Source organism: Sebastes umbrosus, chromosome 22 (assembly GCF_015220745.1).
Source record: "Sebastes umbrosus isolate fSebUmb1 chromosome 22, fSebUmb1.pri, whole genome shotgun sequence".
Taxonomy (NCBI): domain Eukaryota; kingdom Metazoa; phylum Chordata; class Actinopteri; order Perciformes; family Sebastidae; genus Sebastes; species Sebastes umbrosus.
In genome coordinates this window covers 3,535,647-3,551,085 of record NC_051290.1, presented here as the reverse complement: position 1 = coordinate 3,551,085, position 15,439 = coordinate 3,535,647, and the positions used below count along the sequence as shown (strand labels likewise).

General features: G+C 38.8%; 3 protein-coding genes and 1 long non-coding RNA gene across 25 annotated transcripts in view; 1 reads left to right on the top strand and 3 right to left on the bottom strand.

Moving 5' to 3' along the window:
* The window catches only part of LOC119481474, a 9,298-nt gene extending 1,872 nt beyond the window's left edge, over positions 1-7,426 (top strand). The window contains exon 2 of the long non-coding RNA XR_005205198.1: positions 6,948-7,426. This is a non-coding gene — a long non-coding RNA (uncharacterized LOC119481474). The remainder of the gene's footprint in view (positions 1-6,947) is intronic.
* Positions 1-15,439, bottom strand: part of znf638 (zinc finger protein 638) — a 49,729-nt gene that overhangs the window by 9,941 nt on the left and 24,349 nt on the right. The window lies entirely within an intron of this gene.
* Positions 1-15,439, bottom strand: part of dysf (dysferlin, limb girdle muscular dystrophy 2B (autosomal recessive)) — a 127,787-nt gene that overhangs the window by 109,852 nt on the left and 2,496 nt on the right. For 5 of the 14 annotated variants that reach the window (XM_037758397.1, XM_037758403.1, XM_037758402.1 and 2 more), the window contains exons 1-3: positions 9,059-9,278; positions 8,865-8,955; positions 8,681-8,731 (exon numbers count right to left, since the gene is read on the bottom strand). In XM_037758397.1, coding sequence (XP_037614325.1) covers positions 8,681-8,731; positions 8,865-8,925 — 112 coding nt within the window. In that variant the 5' untranslated portion in view covers positions 8,926-8,955; positions 9,059-9,278. Of the gene's footprint in view, positions 1-8,680; positions 8,732-8,864; positions 8,956-9,058; positions 9,407-9,438; positions 10,087-15,439 lie in introns of those variants that run through there. The other 9 variants (XM_037758392.1, XM_037758389.1, XM_037758388.1 and 6 more) reach the window with 9 other exon arrangements.
* LOC119481471 (ladderlectin-like) overlaps positions 1-15,439 on the bottom strand; it is a 27,548-nt gene extending 12,109 nt beyond the window's left edge. The window contains exons 1-7 of one of the 7 annotated variants that reach the window (XM_037758427.1): positions 15,375-15,439; positions 15,178-15,271; positions 13,083-13,133; positions 12,848-12,957; positions 12,555-12,689; positions 12,358-12,469; positions 73-370 (exon numbers count right to left, since the gene is read on the bottom strand). In XM_037758427.1, the coding sequence (XP_037614355.1) occupies positions 303-370; positions 12,358-12,469; positions 12,555-12,689; positions 12,848-12,957; positions 13,083-13,133; positions 15,178-15,232 (531 nt within the window). In that variant the 5' untranslated portion in view covers positions 15,233-15,271; positions 15,375-15,439 and the 3' untranslated portion in view covers positions 73-302. Of the gene's footprint in view, positions 1-72; positions 371-748; positions 861-945; positions 1,081-1,233; positions 1,368-3,342; positions 3,440-3,542; positions 3,684-7,437; positions 7,557-10,935; positions 11,232-12,357; positions 12,470-12,554; positions 12,690-12,847; positions 12,958-13,082; positions 13,134-15,177; positions 15,272-15,374 lie in introns of those variants that run through there. The other 6 variants (XM_037758428.1, XM_037758426.1, XM_037758429.1 and 3 more) reach the window with 6 other exon arrangements.

Sequence of the window (15,439 nt, the reverse complement as noted above, 5' to 3'; positions counted from 1 at the left end):
TCAAACTGCATGTTCAGCCTCACTGTGTGATGGAGATTCTCCTGTGTGCAATCATGAGGCTCACAGACTGGCTTTTTTTCAATGCTTGAGTCTTTTAATTGTGTAGAAGATAAGAAGAACACTCCAGAATGAAAAGGCCAAACAGGCAACATTCATTAAGTAGTTTAACAGTAACAGGAAAGAAGTATAGATTACTACATGCAAGAGGCTACAGATGATGAAGACACAGATAATCACACATCCACCCAACACTCCTGTGGTTGTGATAGGTACTGCATGTTCCTCTGTTATCCAAAGAGATATCATGGCATTTTGGCGCAGACGGACGGCCTTAGGACAGAGCAAGGCTGATCGTCAAATTTCTTACGATCTGTAAAAAAACAGAGGGAGTTATTTAGGGATAAATTGTCTGCTTTCTCAGACAATCAATGAACCATAAAAACTATGTATCTAATGAGGCCAAATACTAAATATTTTAAAATTTTGCACAAAAACTAGAGAGGACAGTGAATTTTTTTTAGAGGTTTATCAATAAATATATATATATATATATATATATATATATATATATAATACAATGATATATTGTCAGTTGTCCAATAGTTAGTTTAATGTGCCTTGTCCGTTGGAAACCAAACTACCAACCATTATCATCACTTGTACTGATGTCTGCATTGATAATTCTTTAACCAAAACCCTGCTAAGACCTCAGGAAAAAACGTTTCTCAAGCTATATATATATATTTACCTGAATAGTTCATCACCATACAATGTGAATCCCCATTATAATTATCAGGCTGTCCTTGATCCCAGTAGTCGAACTTAAAAGACGTACCATCACTCCAGAGCCATAAACCCTCCTAGAAGATCAGAATACAATAGACAGTATGGTTTAAACACGCTTTTTAATTTGTTGCTTTACATTGTGTTTAATCAGTGACATACCTGTTGTGCATCAAAGGCTCCGAGCCATGTCAGTGCATTTTTCTCAGTGATACTCAGTATCAAACCCTGAATAAATTGCTGCTCATCGAGGCTGTGCACTGATGCAAGGTTTCCACCATAGTCCTGACATTGTTTCTATAAAGGATAGAAAGAGTGGAGTTGTGTGGAGACACACAAATTACACATTACATATCAAGTAATGCAAAGACAGAAATATGTCAATTAACAACATGTGTAACAGCAGAATGGACGCAGCGTAGAAGCATTCTGCACTGAACAGCTGATTACCTCAGCATTAGCCCAGGTCCTGGCTGTTTGAACGTAGAGGAAACAGCGACCACTGAACTCAGTCCAATCACTGGGGCAAGATGCAGACCACTCGAACACGACAGTCTTCACTGAAAACACATCCTCTGGAACAGCTGGAAGTTTGACACAGCATTTAGTAACTCGGTTCATGTGCTGCTGTCACTCTACGTTCACAATAATAGCATGCAAACGCTATTTGCTCCCTATTCATTCCAGTGAAGAAGGACAACACGTGGTTACTTCCGGTTGTAAATTAACTGAATAATCAGCAAAATGCGTGTAAAGTATGAAAAGTAAAAGTATTCATCATGCAGTAAAATGTTCCGTGTCAGTGTTTTACTATTATTTATGATGTTTCTGGATTAATATTACTGCTGCATTAACGTGTATGTTTTTTCCTATCTTCACTCAGGTCTTTCAATTTCAGAACATGACTCATTGATTTCACGATCAGATTTTGCAATGCTTTCCCTCAAAACCCTGTCCTTGCACTCAAATAGCCCCTACTCGCGCTTAAATTTGTTCTGCTTCTGCTCAAACTGTATGCTTGCACTAAAGATATATTGTTGCTTGCACAGATTTCATGCACTCCAGCTTCAGCCCTTCTCCTCACACTCAGGCTGTCACACTCTACATTTGTAAATCCACACTCTTGCTTCTGTTTGATTTTCCTTTTCTTTATTAATGTATTTATTTTTATGAATTTCAAAATGTATTTATTTATTTTCTATTTATTTATTTATATTTGCATTCATTTTTAATTTATTTTTAAATGTGTGTATTAGTTTGTGTATTTATGCATTTAATTCTGCATGACTTTCCCATTGCATTGACCCCTTATTTATTTCCCTAATCTTATTTGTTTCTGTATTCTTTTCTTTATACATTTATTTGCATATTTCTTACTACAGTGAAGAAATGCAAAGGGAAAATCATGCAGAAATAATTACATAAATACACACATTTAAAAATAAATATAAAAAATAAATAAAAAAGTAAATAAATAAAAGAGTAACTGCAAAATAAATAAATACATTTTAAAATGAATACAAATAAATACATAAATAAATAAATAAATAGGAGTAAATAAAAACAAAGATAGTAGATAGAGTTGTTCCGATACCAATACCAGTATCAGAAATGTGTCCAACACTGGCCAAAATTCGGGATCGGGAATCAACGAGTACGCCAGTCTATGAACTGATTCGATACCAGGGTTTCCGCCAGCCTGAAATGACTCCCCACCCGGCCAAAGCATCAGAGAATTATACATTTTTAAGATGTTTTTTAATCTAAACTGTATTATACAAGTAGCAAACTCCTTTAAGGAATAACTCAGTGCGTAGGTTGTGTGCTTAACATAGCAAGTGTCGTGTTTGCGGTCAAGGGAGAGATAAAGAGAGCGAAGGAGCGAGTGTGTGTGATGTAGTGACAGTGAGATGAAGTCAGCCGTAATAGCTGTGAGCGTAGCGGTGCAGTGTGTGTACAGTTTAGGCTGTCGTCGGTGAGTAAATGCTACAACTCCTCAAGACACAAGCCAAGTTTCCGTGTCTTGTAGGTTTTTTTTCCATACATGAATCGGCGCGTCAGCCAAGCACGGCAGGGATTTACATCTCCATTACAACAGCTGTGACTAATGGCCGTTGTATTTTTATTTAAAAGCTTTTACTATGATGGGTTTTCATCACCAACAGCTTAACACGACTCATATGCAGCTGAAAAGCGAAACAGTAAAATAAAGCAGATATTTTAAAGTACAAACAGGAAAGCAGGAGATTCTATTAGAAGCTACAAAGGTACTGAAAGCTGAACACACAACGTCTTTCTCACTGGTCTCCTGCACGCTTGTTTGTGGGGGGTTACTAAATAGCAAGCTGCTAAAATCTGTTAAACAAGGTACAAGGATGTACGTAAAAGAGTACAAATACTTGCAAGAACTGAACCTGAACCGCAAGTTCAGGTATCGGAACATCTCCAGCTGTAGATGTTTAAGGCTGTGCTAATTTTAACTCCTTTATATAAACTGTTGGATAAGACAAATTGTAATCTGTAAAGTAAAAAGTACAAGATGTACAAGTCAACACTCACCATCAGCTCTGGTCAGAGCCATCATGGCACAGACAAGTAGAGATACAGTCAGCATCTTCGTGGATGAGATGATGATGATGATGATGGTCAAAATGATCTTCAACAAAGAGAAACAGACGTGAGAGTTAAACTTCTGAAGAACGTGAGGACTAGAGTCCATTAGAGGAAGTAGAGATGATGATAAGAGAGATGAAGCCGACCTTCTGCAGGATTATCTTCTTTCTTGTCTCTCAGCTTGTAGCGTCAGCCTTCCTGTGTGGAGGTGCTGAACAAGAGAAACACAAGCTCTTATATACTGTGAATTATCTAAATCTTTGTTTTCAATAAATATCTCAACGTACTCCCCCCTTGTGATAAAATCAATGGCTGCTGTATTTGTACAGGGTCATCAGAACACCACTTGCCACTCTGTTGGTTACTTTGATAGATAAACAAAGTTCGAGCAATGAGACGGTGAAATTCTTGTCTTTCTTGGCAGAGAAATGGTGAAGCATGACACATAAGATTGAAACATAGATATTAAAGTATCATATCAAATGATGAAGTGAAACACATCAGGTACAGTGTAGTTCTCTCAACAACAACAACCAGAATCAACGTCCTCTAGTTACTCTAGATAATAAAATAAAGAGACTGAGAACTAAAACTGTCTGCACACTATCAGAGGTAAGTGAGAGTGGAATGACCTTTTAGCCCCAAGGCCCAAGAGGAGCTGCAGATGTCCAGGTGCAAAATGTTTGTAACTGTATTCACGTGGAGCAGGGTGCTGCTGAAAAAGACCATTCCCTCTCATTTATACCTACCGTGTGTAAATACAGGTTGAAAAATAATTTCAATGGCTGTTATCTCTATGATTCGCATTCATACTTCCTCGTCTGGAAATTGTACTGAACTAGGGAACAGATCCAAAACAAACAAATAAAAGAGCCACGTTTGAAAAGAAAACACAAGGTAATTACAGTCACACACACACCACAGTGTAGAGAAACGGTCACCTTTACTGGATGGGTCAAAAAAATATTTCATGGGGAATTATAGTGAGAATAATAATAGTACTAAGCTAGTCATTATGGGGTAGAATTTGTCACAATAAACATGGAGTAATATCAGTGTAATACATTCATAATAATCACAAGGAAATTCTAGAAGAAGACAAAATTATTGCCAGAAAATGCCGAAATTCTTTCTTGACCAAATGCTAATTTTACCTTAAAAAACATTACCTGGTTATTATAATTAATAACAATTATTATTAACTGTTAAAATAAAACATGTTTATTCCATACACACACACATATATGTACATACATATATATATATATATAAAAGATGTAATCATTTCCAAAATTCACAATATATTTTTATCTTAAGAAATATTCTGTTTCAATGCATATTTACTGGCATTTAGCCTTTCAGAGATTCAGCAGATTGCTGGGACTGAACACATGGCTTTCAACAGCATGTAAATCCCACTCAGTGCATTTTATTGACAATTTTAACTTTTTTTGGGACCGTAGACATCTATTCAAGGCAGATGGACTCTGTCTAAACAAGTCAGGAGTAAAATTGTTCAACTCCAACCTATTCTACTTCCTCCGTCATTCATCTGTTCCCTCTGCCAAGGACGCGAGACAAGAGGAATCACCACTAGAAGAAGACACAACACAATGTGCCAGGGGACCTCAAGGAGAATCATTTCACCCCCCACCACAAGCCAGCCCTTGGATACAGCAGAGACGAGAGGAGGCGTCCTCCTCCTCGCTTGTCACCCTTTCTCCCTCCTCCCCCCTCTTTGAGTTCACTGACCACATGAAGGAGCTGGTCAATGCTGGAACTAAACGTACTCCCCGCCCTACACCCATTTTCTCTCCCATAATCCCCCCTCGGCGTCAACCTCGAACAACTTTGGCACCATCTCCACAAACACGACACCCACCACCTCCATCCCCTCCATGATGGAATCAGCCTCTGTCTCCGCAGCCTGATAAGGATGTTCCTTTACAAAATGTTGCAAGCACAGATTGATATGTGCTGGGTCCAGGCTTCAAGGCTAATGATACACGTGACTGTTTCCAGGATAAGCTGGGGTCCTGTGTGATGAGAGCTTCTTCTATCTCAGTTCTAATAAGTAGTAGAAAAAGAATGGTGAATCTGCGAAGCAACAGGAAGATTTTTACTGATTGTGCAAATTTATCAAATTTAGCATTGATTCCTTGCCAGCCAAACCATGTCCCAAAAAATATTAATAATGCTTCTAGTCTTCCTAAAAAATCGATCAAACAGCTGCAGCTGATTCAGAATGCTGCTGCTAGAGTCCTCACTAAGACCAAGAAAGTGGATCATATCAGTCCAGTTCTGATGTCTCTACACTGGCTCCCTGTCACTCAGAGAATTGATTTCAACATACTGCTGCTGGTTCACAAAGCACTAAATGGTTTAGGGCCAAAATACATTTCTGATCTTCTGCTATGTTATGAACCATCCAGACCTCTCAGGTCATCTGGATCAGGTCTGCTTAGTGTCCCCAGAGTCAGAACTAAACATGCAGTCATGCAGCCATTGGCTGTGTACGCAGCTCAGTAGCCATTGGCTACTGTAGCATTCACACATAGGTGTGAAATTCACCCAGGACAAAACCAGAGGAATCTCTTTGTTCCTCATTTTTCTGCCCTTTCTTCTCACCTCTCGTGACCTGTGGAGGTGAGCTGCTGCTCTCCAGACCAGAAGCTGCAAAGCAGCTCTACTCTGATCTATGGCCTGTTAGGAAACAGCCATATAAACACAAGGATCTTCTAAGGCAGAGGACGCGAGAGCCTGCCTTTTTACCAACTAACTTCAAAAAACAACCACAAGGAAGTTAGCACCAAGCTATCAAGCTGCTGAGAAAGTATTGGAGCGATCAGCCTCCTACAATCTGCGCAACTTGATTTGAGCACAGCAAAGACGACATCTTTGGCTTGGAACCACAACTTCAACACATGGAATTACAAACCCTTTTCTTCCATGGATTGGTAACGTACTGGGCTTACCTTAGCAGTAGCAATTGCACATGGTTGAGCAAGACTGTTCAACTTTGATTTCTAGAATGTACTTGTATTGATATGATTAATGTTATTCATTGAGTTTCACTGTTGTGATATTATTTGTAGTTATTTGTATTTGGGTAGCTGGCTTCGCCACATCTGATGTGTTTAGTTTATGCTTCACATAGACAAGGTCTTGCATGCAAACTAACCATCTTTTCTAACCCACTGCATATCTAACACACATAAAGATCACATAGAGTAACTGTGAATTAGTTAAACATAAACATACAGCTTCATATAATCTTAACCCCCACATCAGCCCCCCCCCCCCCCCCCCCCCCCCCCCCCCTCTCTGTCCTTCCTGAGCACGTGTTCCGAAGAACAAAGAGGTCATGTGGTGACATGTTGGTGGCCATCTTTGATCCCGCCATCTTTGTAGTTTTACAGTGCTCGCCCCTGATGTCTGTAGGCAGACATCTTGAGACAAGAAGCCATTAATTTGCTAATAACCAAACCTGTTACTGCCAAATCCCTACAAAAGTGGTAGAGCTCTTTCTGACGCTTGTTTTAACAGTTTAGGTTGTCTATATAAACAGTATATACAAATGCTGAAGCAAAAAAAAACAAAAACATACAGTTGTATTTCAGTGGCTTTAAGATAGCATGAACCCGTTTTAGATAATAACTGTATATACAGTACAGTGTATTTGTATATGTGTTTTTAATTAAACACTATGAAGCTCAACTTCTTCTTTCATCTCTTTACCTGTTGACAAAACTCAAACTGTATGTTCAGCCTCCTTGTGTGATGGAGATTCATATCCATCACATGTAATTAAAGTTTTGTGTGTATAAATTTGCAATCATGAGACTGACAGACTGGCTTTTTTTCAATGCTTAAGTCTTTTAATTGTGTAGAAGATAAGAAAAACACTCCAGAATGAAAAGGCCAAACAGGCTACATTCATTAAGTAGTTTAACAGTAACAGGAAAGAAGTATAGATTACTACATGCAAGAGGCTACAGATGATGAAGACACAGATAATCACGCATTCACATCCACCCAACACTCCTGTGGTTGTGATAGGTACTGCATGTTACTCTGTTATCCAAAGAGATATCATGGCTTTTTGGCGCAGACAAACGGCCATAGGCGAGAGCAAGGCTGGTCGTCAAATTTCTTCTGAGCTGTAAAAAGACATAGGGAGTTATTAAAGGGACTGTATGTAACTTTTTAAACGTATAAATTATTTTTTATTTTAAATGAGGGAACAGGTTGTAGCCCAACTTAAAAAAAATGACAACTTTCTGTGTTTCCTCTATCAGCCTGTAGACTGCTTTTAATGTGTAATATATATATTTACCTCCATGGTTCATCACCAGACAGCCTGTATTACCATTGCCATCAGGCTGTCCTCGAGCCCAGTAGTTGAAATTAAAAGGTGTACCATCACTCCAGAACCAAGTACCAGTCTAAAAGATTAGAATACAATATAATACAATAGACAGTATGGTTTAAACACGCTTTTTAGTTTGTTGCTTTACATTGTGTTTAATCAGTGACATACCTGTTGTGAATCGGAGCCTCCGAGCCATGTCAGTGGATAATTATGAGTGACAGTCTGTATCACATTCTGAATCAAGTTATACTCCTTGAAGCTGTGGACTGATGCTAGGATTCCACCATGGTGCTCACAATATTTCTATAAAGGACAGAGAGAGTGGAGTTATAGAATATGTCAATTAACAACATGTGTAACAGCAGAATGGACGCAGCGTAGAAGCGCTCTGCACTGAACAGCTGATTACCTCAGCATTAGCCCAGGTCATGGATGTTGGAACGTAAAGGAAAAAGCGACCACTGGAATCAGTCCAATCACTGAAGCAAGGTGAAGACCACTTGAACATGTGACTCTTCACTGAAAACACAATTAGAAAAGATCTGAACAAGGATTATCAGAGCGTTTTCACTTAAAACGACTGGAAATGGAGCTGAAGAGAGTGAGAACAGTTAAGTTTCAGCCGTAAAACCGAAACAACGAGGTGAAAGACACTTTCAGTGATCTCATCATCTCAAATCATCTACCTGTCTCTTAGACCCCATTCCTAATGGCATTGGACAAAAGACTTGTCACTGTACCTGTCTTGTTAGATCTTCTTATAAAAAGCGTCTCGAGATAACTTCTGTTATGATTTGACGCTAATTAAAAATAAATTGAATTTCATTTAATTTTGCAGAGCTGATCATAAGAACGACTATATTCATTTGCACAATGCATTTCTGTAAAAAATCTGAACAAATACCAACTCACCTTCTGGAATGAGCGGTCCTGTCTTCTCAACAAGCTTTGCCTCTGGAAAAGCTGGAGGTTTGACATACACACACACACACACACACACACACACACACACACAAACACACACACTTAGTGACTCGGTTCATGTGCTGCTGTCACTCTACATTCACAATAACTGCTGCCCTACGTTAACACTCACAAGCAGCTCTGGTCAGAGCCATCACGGCACAGACGAGTAGAGACACAGTCAGCATCTTCATGGTTGAGAAAATGATGATGATGATGGTGATCTTCAACAAAGAGAAACAGACATGTTAGTTATACTTCTGAAGAACATGAGGACTAGAGTCCATTAGAGGAAGAAGAGATGATGATAAGAGAGATGAAGCCGACCTTCTGCAGGATTATCTTCTTTCTTGTCTGTCAGCTTGTAGCTTCAGCCTTCCTGTGTGGAGGTGCTGAACAAGAGAAACACCAGCTCTTATATACTGTGAATTATCTATCCATCTTTGTTTTAAATAAATATCTCAACGTACTCCACCCCTGTGATCATATCGATGGCTACAGTATGTGTACAGGGTCTTCAGAACACCACTTGCCACTCTGTTGTTTTCTTTAATAGATAAACAAAGTTTGAGCGATGAGACGGTGAAATTCTTGTCTTTCTTGGCAGAGAAATGGTGAAGCTTGACACATAAGATTGAAACATAGATATTAAAGTATCATATCAAATGATGAAGTGAAACACATCAGGTACAGTGTAGTGAACTGACCTTTCAGCCCCAAGGCCCAAGAGGAGCTGCAGATGTCCAGGTGCAAAATGTTTGTAACTGTATTCAGGTGGAGCAGGGTGTTGCTGAAAAAGACCATCCGTTCTCATTTACACCTTCCGTGGGTAAATATAAGCTGAAAAATATTGGCAATGGTTGTTATCTTTAGGATTCATATTCAAACATCCTTGTCTGGAAATTCTACTGAACTAGGGAACAGATCCAAAACAATCAAATAAAGGAGCCACGTCACACCACAGTGTAGAGGCACGGTCACCTTTACTGGATGGGTTAAAACATTTTTCACCAGGACTTACAGTGAGAATAATAATAGTACTCAGCTAGTCATTATGGGGTAGAAGTTTTTCCAATAATCATGGAGTAATATCAGTGTAATACATTCATAATAATCCAATACCAATAGAACAACACAAATTATTGCCAGAACATGCCGAAATTCTTTCTTGACCAAATACTCGATTCTGATTGGTCAATCACGGCGGTCCGTAATTTCTCTACAACAGTCCGTTGCTATGGGTGCAGCTCTGATGTCGGACTCTGGCGGATCGTTTTTGTGTCAAAATATTGATTTCTTCAGTAAGTAGCCGTGTAATAAGCGGGATAATGTTAGCGGGTCGTTGTTGTGAAAGAATCCCTTTCAGGGCGATGAGAGTGTCGGGGATTCTTTCACAACAACGACCGGCTCGCTGTACATTATCCCTTACACATTAATATTAACAAAATACTGTTATCATATGAAACCAGAAAACCTAAGGGATCCATCGCTACCAACCATGTCATGCTAACATCTGTAGAAGTAATCCCTTTTTAACTATATAAAAATGTGATAAACAATGATAAAAGTATTAATCCTATAACCCTGTGTTTATTACTGAAACAGCATACAATCATAGTGCTGCTGTATAGACCCCCAATGCTGTAACTCACAGCTGTAGTGATGTAATGCTTGTAATGAACTCAAATCACCTCGCAGCTGCAAGGGGCCCAAAACAAGGAATCTGTCTCTGACATAAAGGATGTCAGGGAGGCACCTAGATCATATGTATGGTATAGGGTATATGCTGATTAGTAAGATATTTTGACAGAGACCAGTAGAAGTGAAGAATATTAAAATGTATGATGGCAGGATAGGAGGGATGAGTTCTTTGTTCCAAGTATATAAGGTTATGATGTAAAACCCGCGGACAGTCGTGTCCGGACCGGCTCGGGTTTTGGTTGTGTTTGTGTCTGTTGATATTAAACACAATGAAAACTCTGCTTCTTGCAATATACTTGTACAGCATCAAGTGATTCATTTGAGTAACCTGTGTTGACTTTCTGACACCATTAAAATTGAACATTGAAGAAAATTGAACTGAGATCTCAGCCGTTCCAGGCCCAAGGCTTGAGATTTCAAGACTCAACACATTCTCCATCACATCGTGTTGTAAAAAGTTTTGCGTGTATTAATGTGCAATCATGAGACTCACAGACTGGCTATTTTTCAATGCTTGAGTCTTTTAATTGTGTAGAAGATAAGAAGAACACTCCAGAATGAAAAGGCCTAAAAGGCTACATTCATTAAGTAGTTTAACAGTAACAGGAAAGAAGTATAGATTACTACATGCAAGAGGCTACAGATGATGAAGACACAGATAATCACACATCCACCCAACACTCCTGTGGTTGTGATAGGTACTTCATGCTACTCTGTTATCCAAAGAGATATCATAGCTTTTTGGCGCAGACGAACGGCTTTCTGTTATAGCAAGGCTGATCGTCAAATTTCCTCCTAGCTGTAAAAAGACAGAGGGAGTTATTTAGGGATAAATTGTCTGCTTTCTCAGACAATCAATGAACCATAAAAACTATGTATCTAATGAGGCCAAATACTAAATATTTTAAAATTTTGCACAAAAACTAGACAGGACAGTGAATTGTTTTTAGAGGTTTATCAATAAATACATATATATAAGCCCTACACTGAGTCTTGCTGTGCATTCATGTAGTACTTAAAGTGACTGATGGGGGTGGAACTAGGGATGTCCATAATTAACAGTTTAACCGTTAACCAACATTAAGCATTGTAATCGATTAACGCTATCGGTTAAAACGGTTAAAAGCAATGTTAATAATTAACTCAAAAGCTGAGCGGCTCAGAGAAGCGGCTCGTCACCTTAAGAGGCGGAGACGGAGTTGCAGGATACAGGAAGTTGGCTCCAGACTCTCCAGTTCGCTTGAGTGGAGCGGAGGAGTTGTAGTTTCGTAGCATTTCTCACCGACAAATAAACTGTACAAACACTGTCTGCTACATCTACGTGGGACTCAGTTGTCTGTTGTCCTCATACACCGCAGCTGGTACACCGCTGCATGCAAGGCACAAATCTTGTCGGTTAACGGTTAATAACCGGTTAACGAGGGTCGGTTATCGGTTAAGAACATTTTTCAAAATTAGCATCCCTAGGTCGAACGATATGTTTTTTTCAGGATTGATACCGACTATTAGCAATCAAGGAGACCGATAACCGATATTGTGAACCGATACACATTTGTAGTGAAAATGAAAATATTGGTGTAAAAAATGGGAACAACATCAACTCCAACCCAAAACTTTGCAGCAGAAAAGTTCAAATTTGATATTTTATAACTTTATGACTGACTCCATCAAATGCTTTGCACAAACCTTCACCTGCCTGGCCAAACTAAAGAAGAAGTGGTTTCAGTGTTCCAATTTGTCTTGAAGCCAATGGAATGATATATTGTCAGTTGTCCAATAGTTAGTTTAATGTGCCTTGTCCGTTGGAAACCAACCTACCGACCATTATCATCACTTGTACTGATGTCGGCATTGATAATTCTTTAACCAAAACCCTGCTAAGACCTCAGGAAAAATCCTTTCTCACGCTCTATATATATATTTACCTGAATAGTTCATCACCAGACAATGTCCAGTCCCACGATTATTATCAGGCTGTCCTTTATCCCAGTAGTCGAACTTAAAAGGTGTACCATCACTCCAGAACCAGGTACCCTCCTAGAAGATCAGAATACAATAGACAGTACGGTTTGAACACACTTTTTAATTTGTTGCTTTACATTGTGTTTAATCAGTGACATACCTGTTGTGCATCATAGCCTCCGAGCCATGCCTCTGGATATTTCTCAGTGATACTCAGTATCACACTCTGAATAAATTGCTGGTCATTGAGGTTGTGCACTGATGCAAGGTTTCCACCATAGTCCTGACAATATCTCTATAAAGGATAGAAAGAGTGGAATGGTGTGGAGACACACAAATGACACATTACATATCAAGTAATGCAAAGACAGAAATATGTCAATTAACAACATGTGTAGTGTAACAGCAGAACGGACGCAGCGTAGGAGCATTCTGCACTGAACAGATGATTACCTCAGCATTAGACCAGGTCTTGGATAGTGGAAAGTAGAGGACACAGCGACCACTGGAATCAGTCCAATCACTGGGGCAAAGTGAGTACCTCTTGACCATGTGACTCTTCACTGAAAAAACATTTAGAAAAGGTCTGAATATGGAGGCACCAATGTAGATTTGAGTGAAAACAGTAAAGTTTCAGCTATGAAACCAAAACAACGAGGTGAAAGACACTTTGCAGAGCTGAACTCACCTTCTTGAATGAGCGGTCCTGTCCTCTCACCTGGCTCTGCCTCTGCAACAGCTGGAAGTTTGACACAGCATTTAGTGACTCGGTTCATGTGCTGCTGTCACTCTACGTTCACAATAATAGCATGCAAACGCTATTTGCTCCCTATTCATTCCAGTGAAGAAGGACAACACGTGGTTACTTCCGGTTGTAAACTAACTGAATAATCAGCAAAATGTGTGTAAAGTATGAAAAGTAAAAGTATTCATCGTGCAGTAAAATGTTCCGTGTCAGTGTTTTACTATTATTTATGATGTTTCTGGATTAATATTACTGCTGCATTAACGTGTATGTTGCATTTTCATGGAGCTTTTTTACTATCTTTACTCAGGTCTTTCAATTTGAGAACATGACTCATTGATTTCACAATCAGATTTTGCAATGCTTTCCCTCAAAACCCTGTCCTCGCACTCAAATAGCCCCTAATCGCGCTTAAATTTGTTCTGCTTCTGCTCAAACTGTATGCTTGCACTCAAGATATATTGTTGCTTGCACAGATTTCATGCACTCCAGCTTCAGCCCTTCTCCTCACACTCAGGTTGTCACACTCTACATTTGTAAATCCACACTCTTGCTTCTGTTTGATTTTCCTTTTCTTTATTAATGTATTTATTTTTATGAATTTCAAAATGTATTTATTTATTTTCTATTTATTTATTTATATTTGCATTCATTTTTAATTTATTTTTAAATGTGTGTATTAGTTTGTGTATTTATGTATTTAATTCTGCACGATTTTCCCATTGCATTGACCCCTTATTTATTTCCCTAATCTTATTTGTTTCTGTATTCTTTTCTTTATACATTTATTTGCATATTTCTTTCTACAGTGAAGAAATGCAAAGGGAAAATCATGCAGAAATAAATACATAAATACACACATTTAAAAATAAATATAAAAAATAAATGCAAAAGTAAATAAATAAAAAAGTAAATGCAAAATAAATAAATACATTTTAAAATTAATACAAATAAATACATAAATAAATAAATAAATAGGAGTAAATAAAAACAAAGATAGAAAATAGCTCCATACATTTTACTTTTAGTAGATAGAGTTGTTCTGATACCGATACCAGTATCAGAAATGTGTCCAATACTGGCAAAAATTCGGGATCGGGAATCAACGAGTACGCCAGTCTATGAACTGATTCGATACCAGGGTTTCCGCCAGCCTGAAATGACTCCCCACCAGGCCAAAGCATCGGAGAATTATGCATTTTTAAGATGTTTTTTAATCTAAACTGTATTATACAAGTAGCAAACTCCTTTAAGGAATAACTCAGTGCGTAGGTTGTGTGCTTAACGTTAGCAAGTGTCGTGTTTGCGGTCAAAAGAGAGATAAAGAGAGCGAAGGAGCGAGTGTGTGTGTGATGTAGTGACAGTGAGATGAAGTCAGCCGTAATAGCTGTGAGCGTAGCGGTGCAGTGTGTGTACAGTTTAGACTATCGTCGGTGAATAAATGCTACAACTTCTCAAGACACAAGCCAAGTTTCCGTGTATTGTAGGGTTTTTTTCCATACATGAATCGGCGCGTCAGCCCAGCACGGCAGGGATTTTCGTCTCCATTACAACAGCTGTGACTAATGGCCGTTGTATTTTTATTTAAAAGCTTTTACTATGAAGCAGCAAAATCAGGAAATGTTGGGTTTTCATCACCAGCAGCTTAACACGACTCATATGCAGCTGAAAAGCGAAACAGTAAAATAAAGCAGATATTTTAAAGTACAAACAGGGAAGCAGGAGATTCTATTAGAAGCTACAAAGGTACTGAAAGCTGAACACACAACGTCTTTCTCACTGGTCTCCTGCACGCTTGTTTGTGGGGGGTTACTAAATAGCAAGCTGCTAAAATCTGTTAAACAAGGTACAAGGATGTACGTAAAAGAGTACAAATACTTGCAAGAACTGAACCTGAACCGCAAGTTCAGGTATCGGAACATCTCCAGCTGTAGATGTTTAAGGCTGTGCTAATTTTAACTCCTTTATATAAACTGTTGGATCAGACAAATTGTAATCTGTAAAGTAAAAAGTACAAGATGTACAAGTCAACACTCACCAGCAGCTCTGGTCAGAGCCATCACGGCACAGACGAGTAGAGACACAGTCAGCATCTTCGTGGATGAGATGATGATGATGATGGTCAAAATGATCTTCAACAAAGAGAAACAGACGTGTGAGTTATACTTCTGAAGAACGTGAGGACTAGAGTCCATTAGAGGAAGTACAGATGATGATAAGAGAGATGAAGCCGACCTTCTGCAGGATTATCTTCTTTCTTGTCTGTCAGCTTGTAGCTTCAGCCTTCCTGTGTGGAGGTG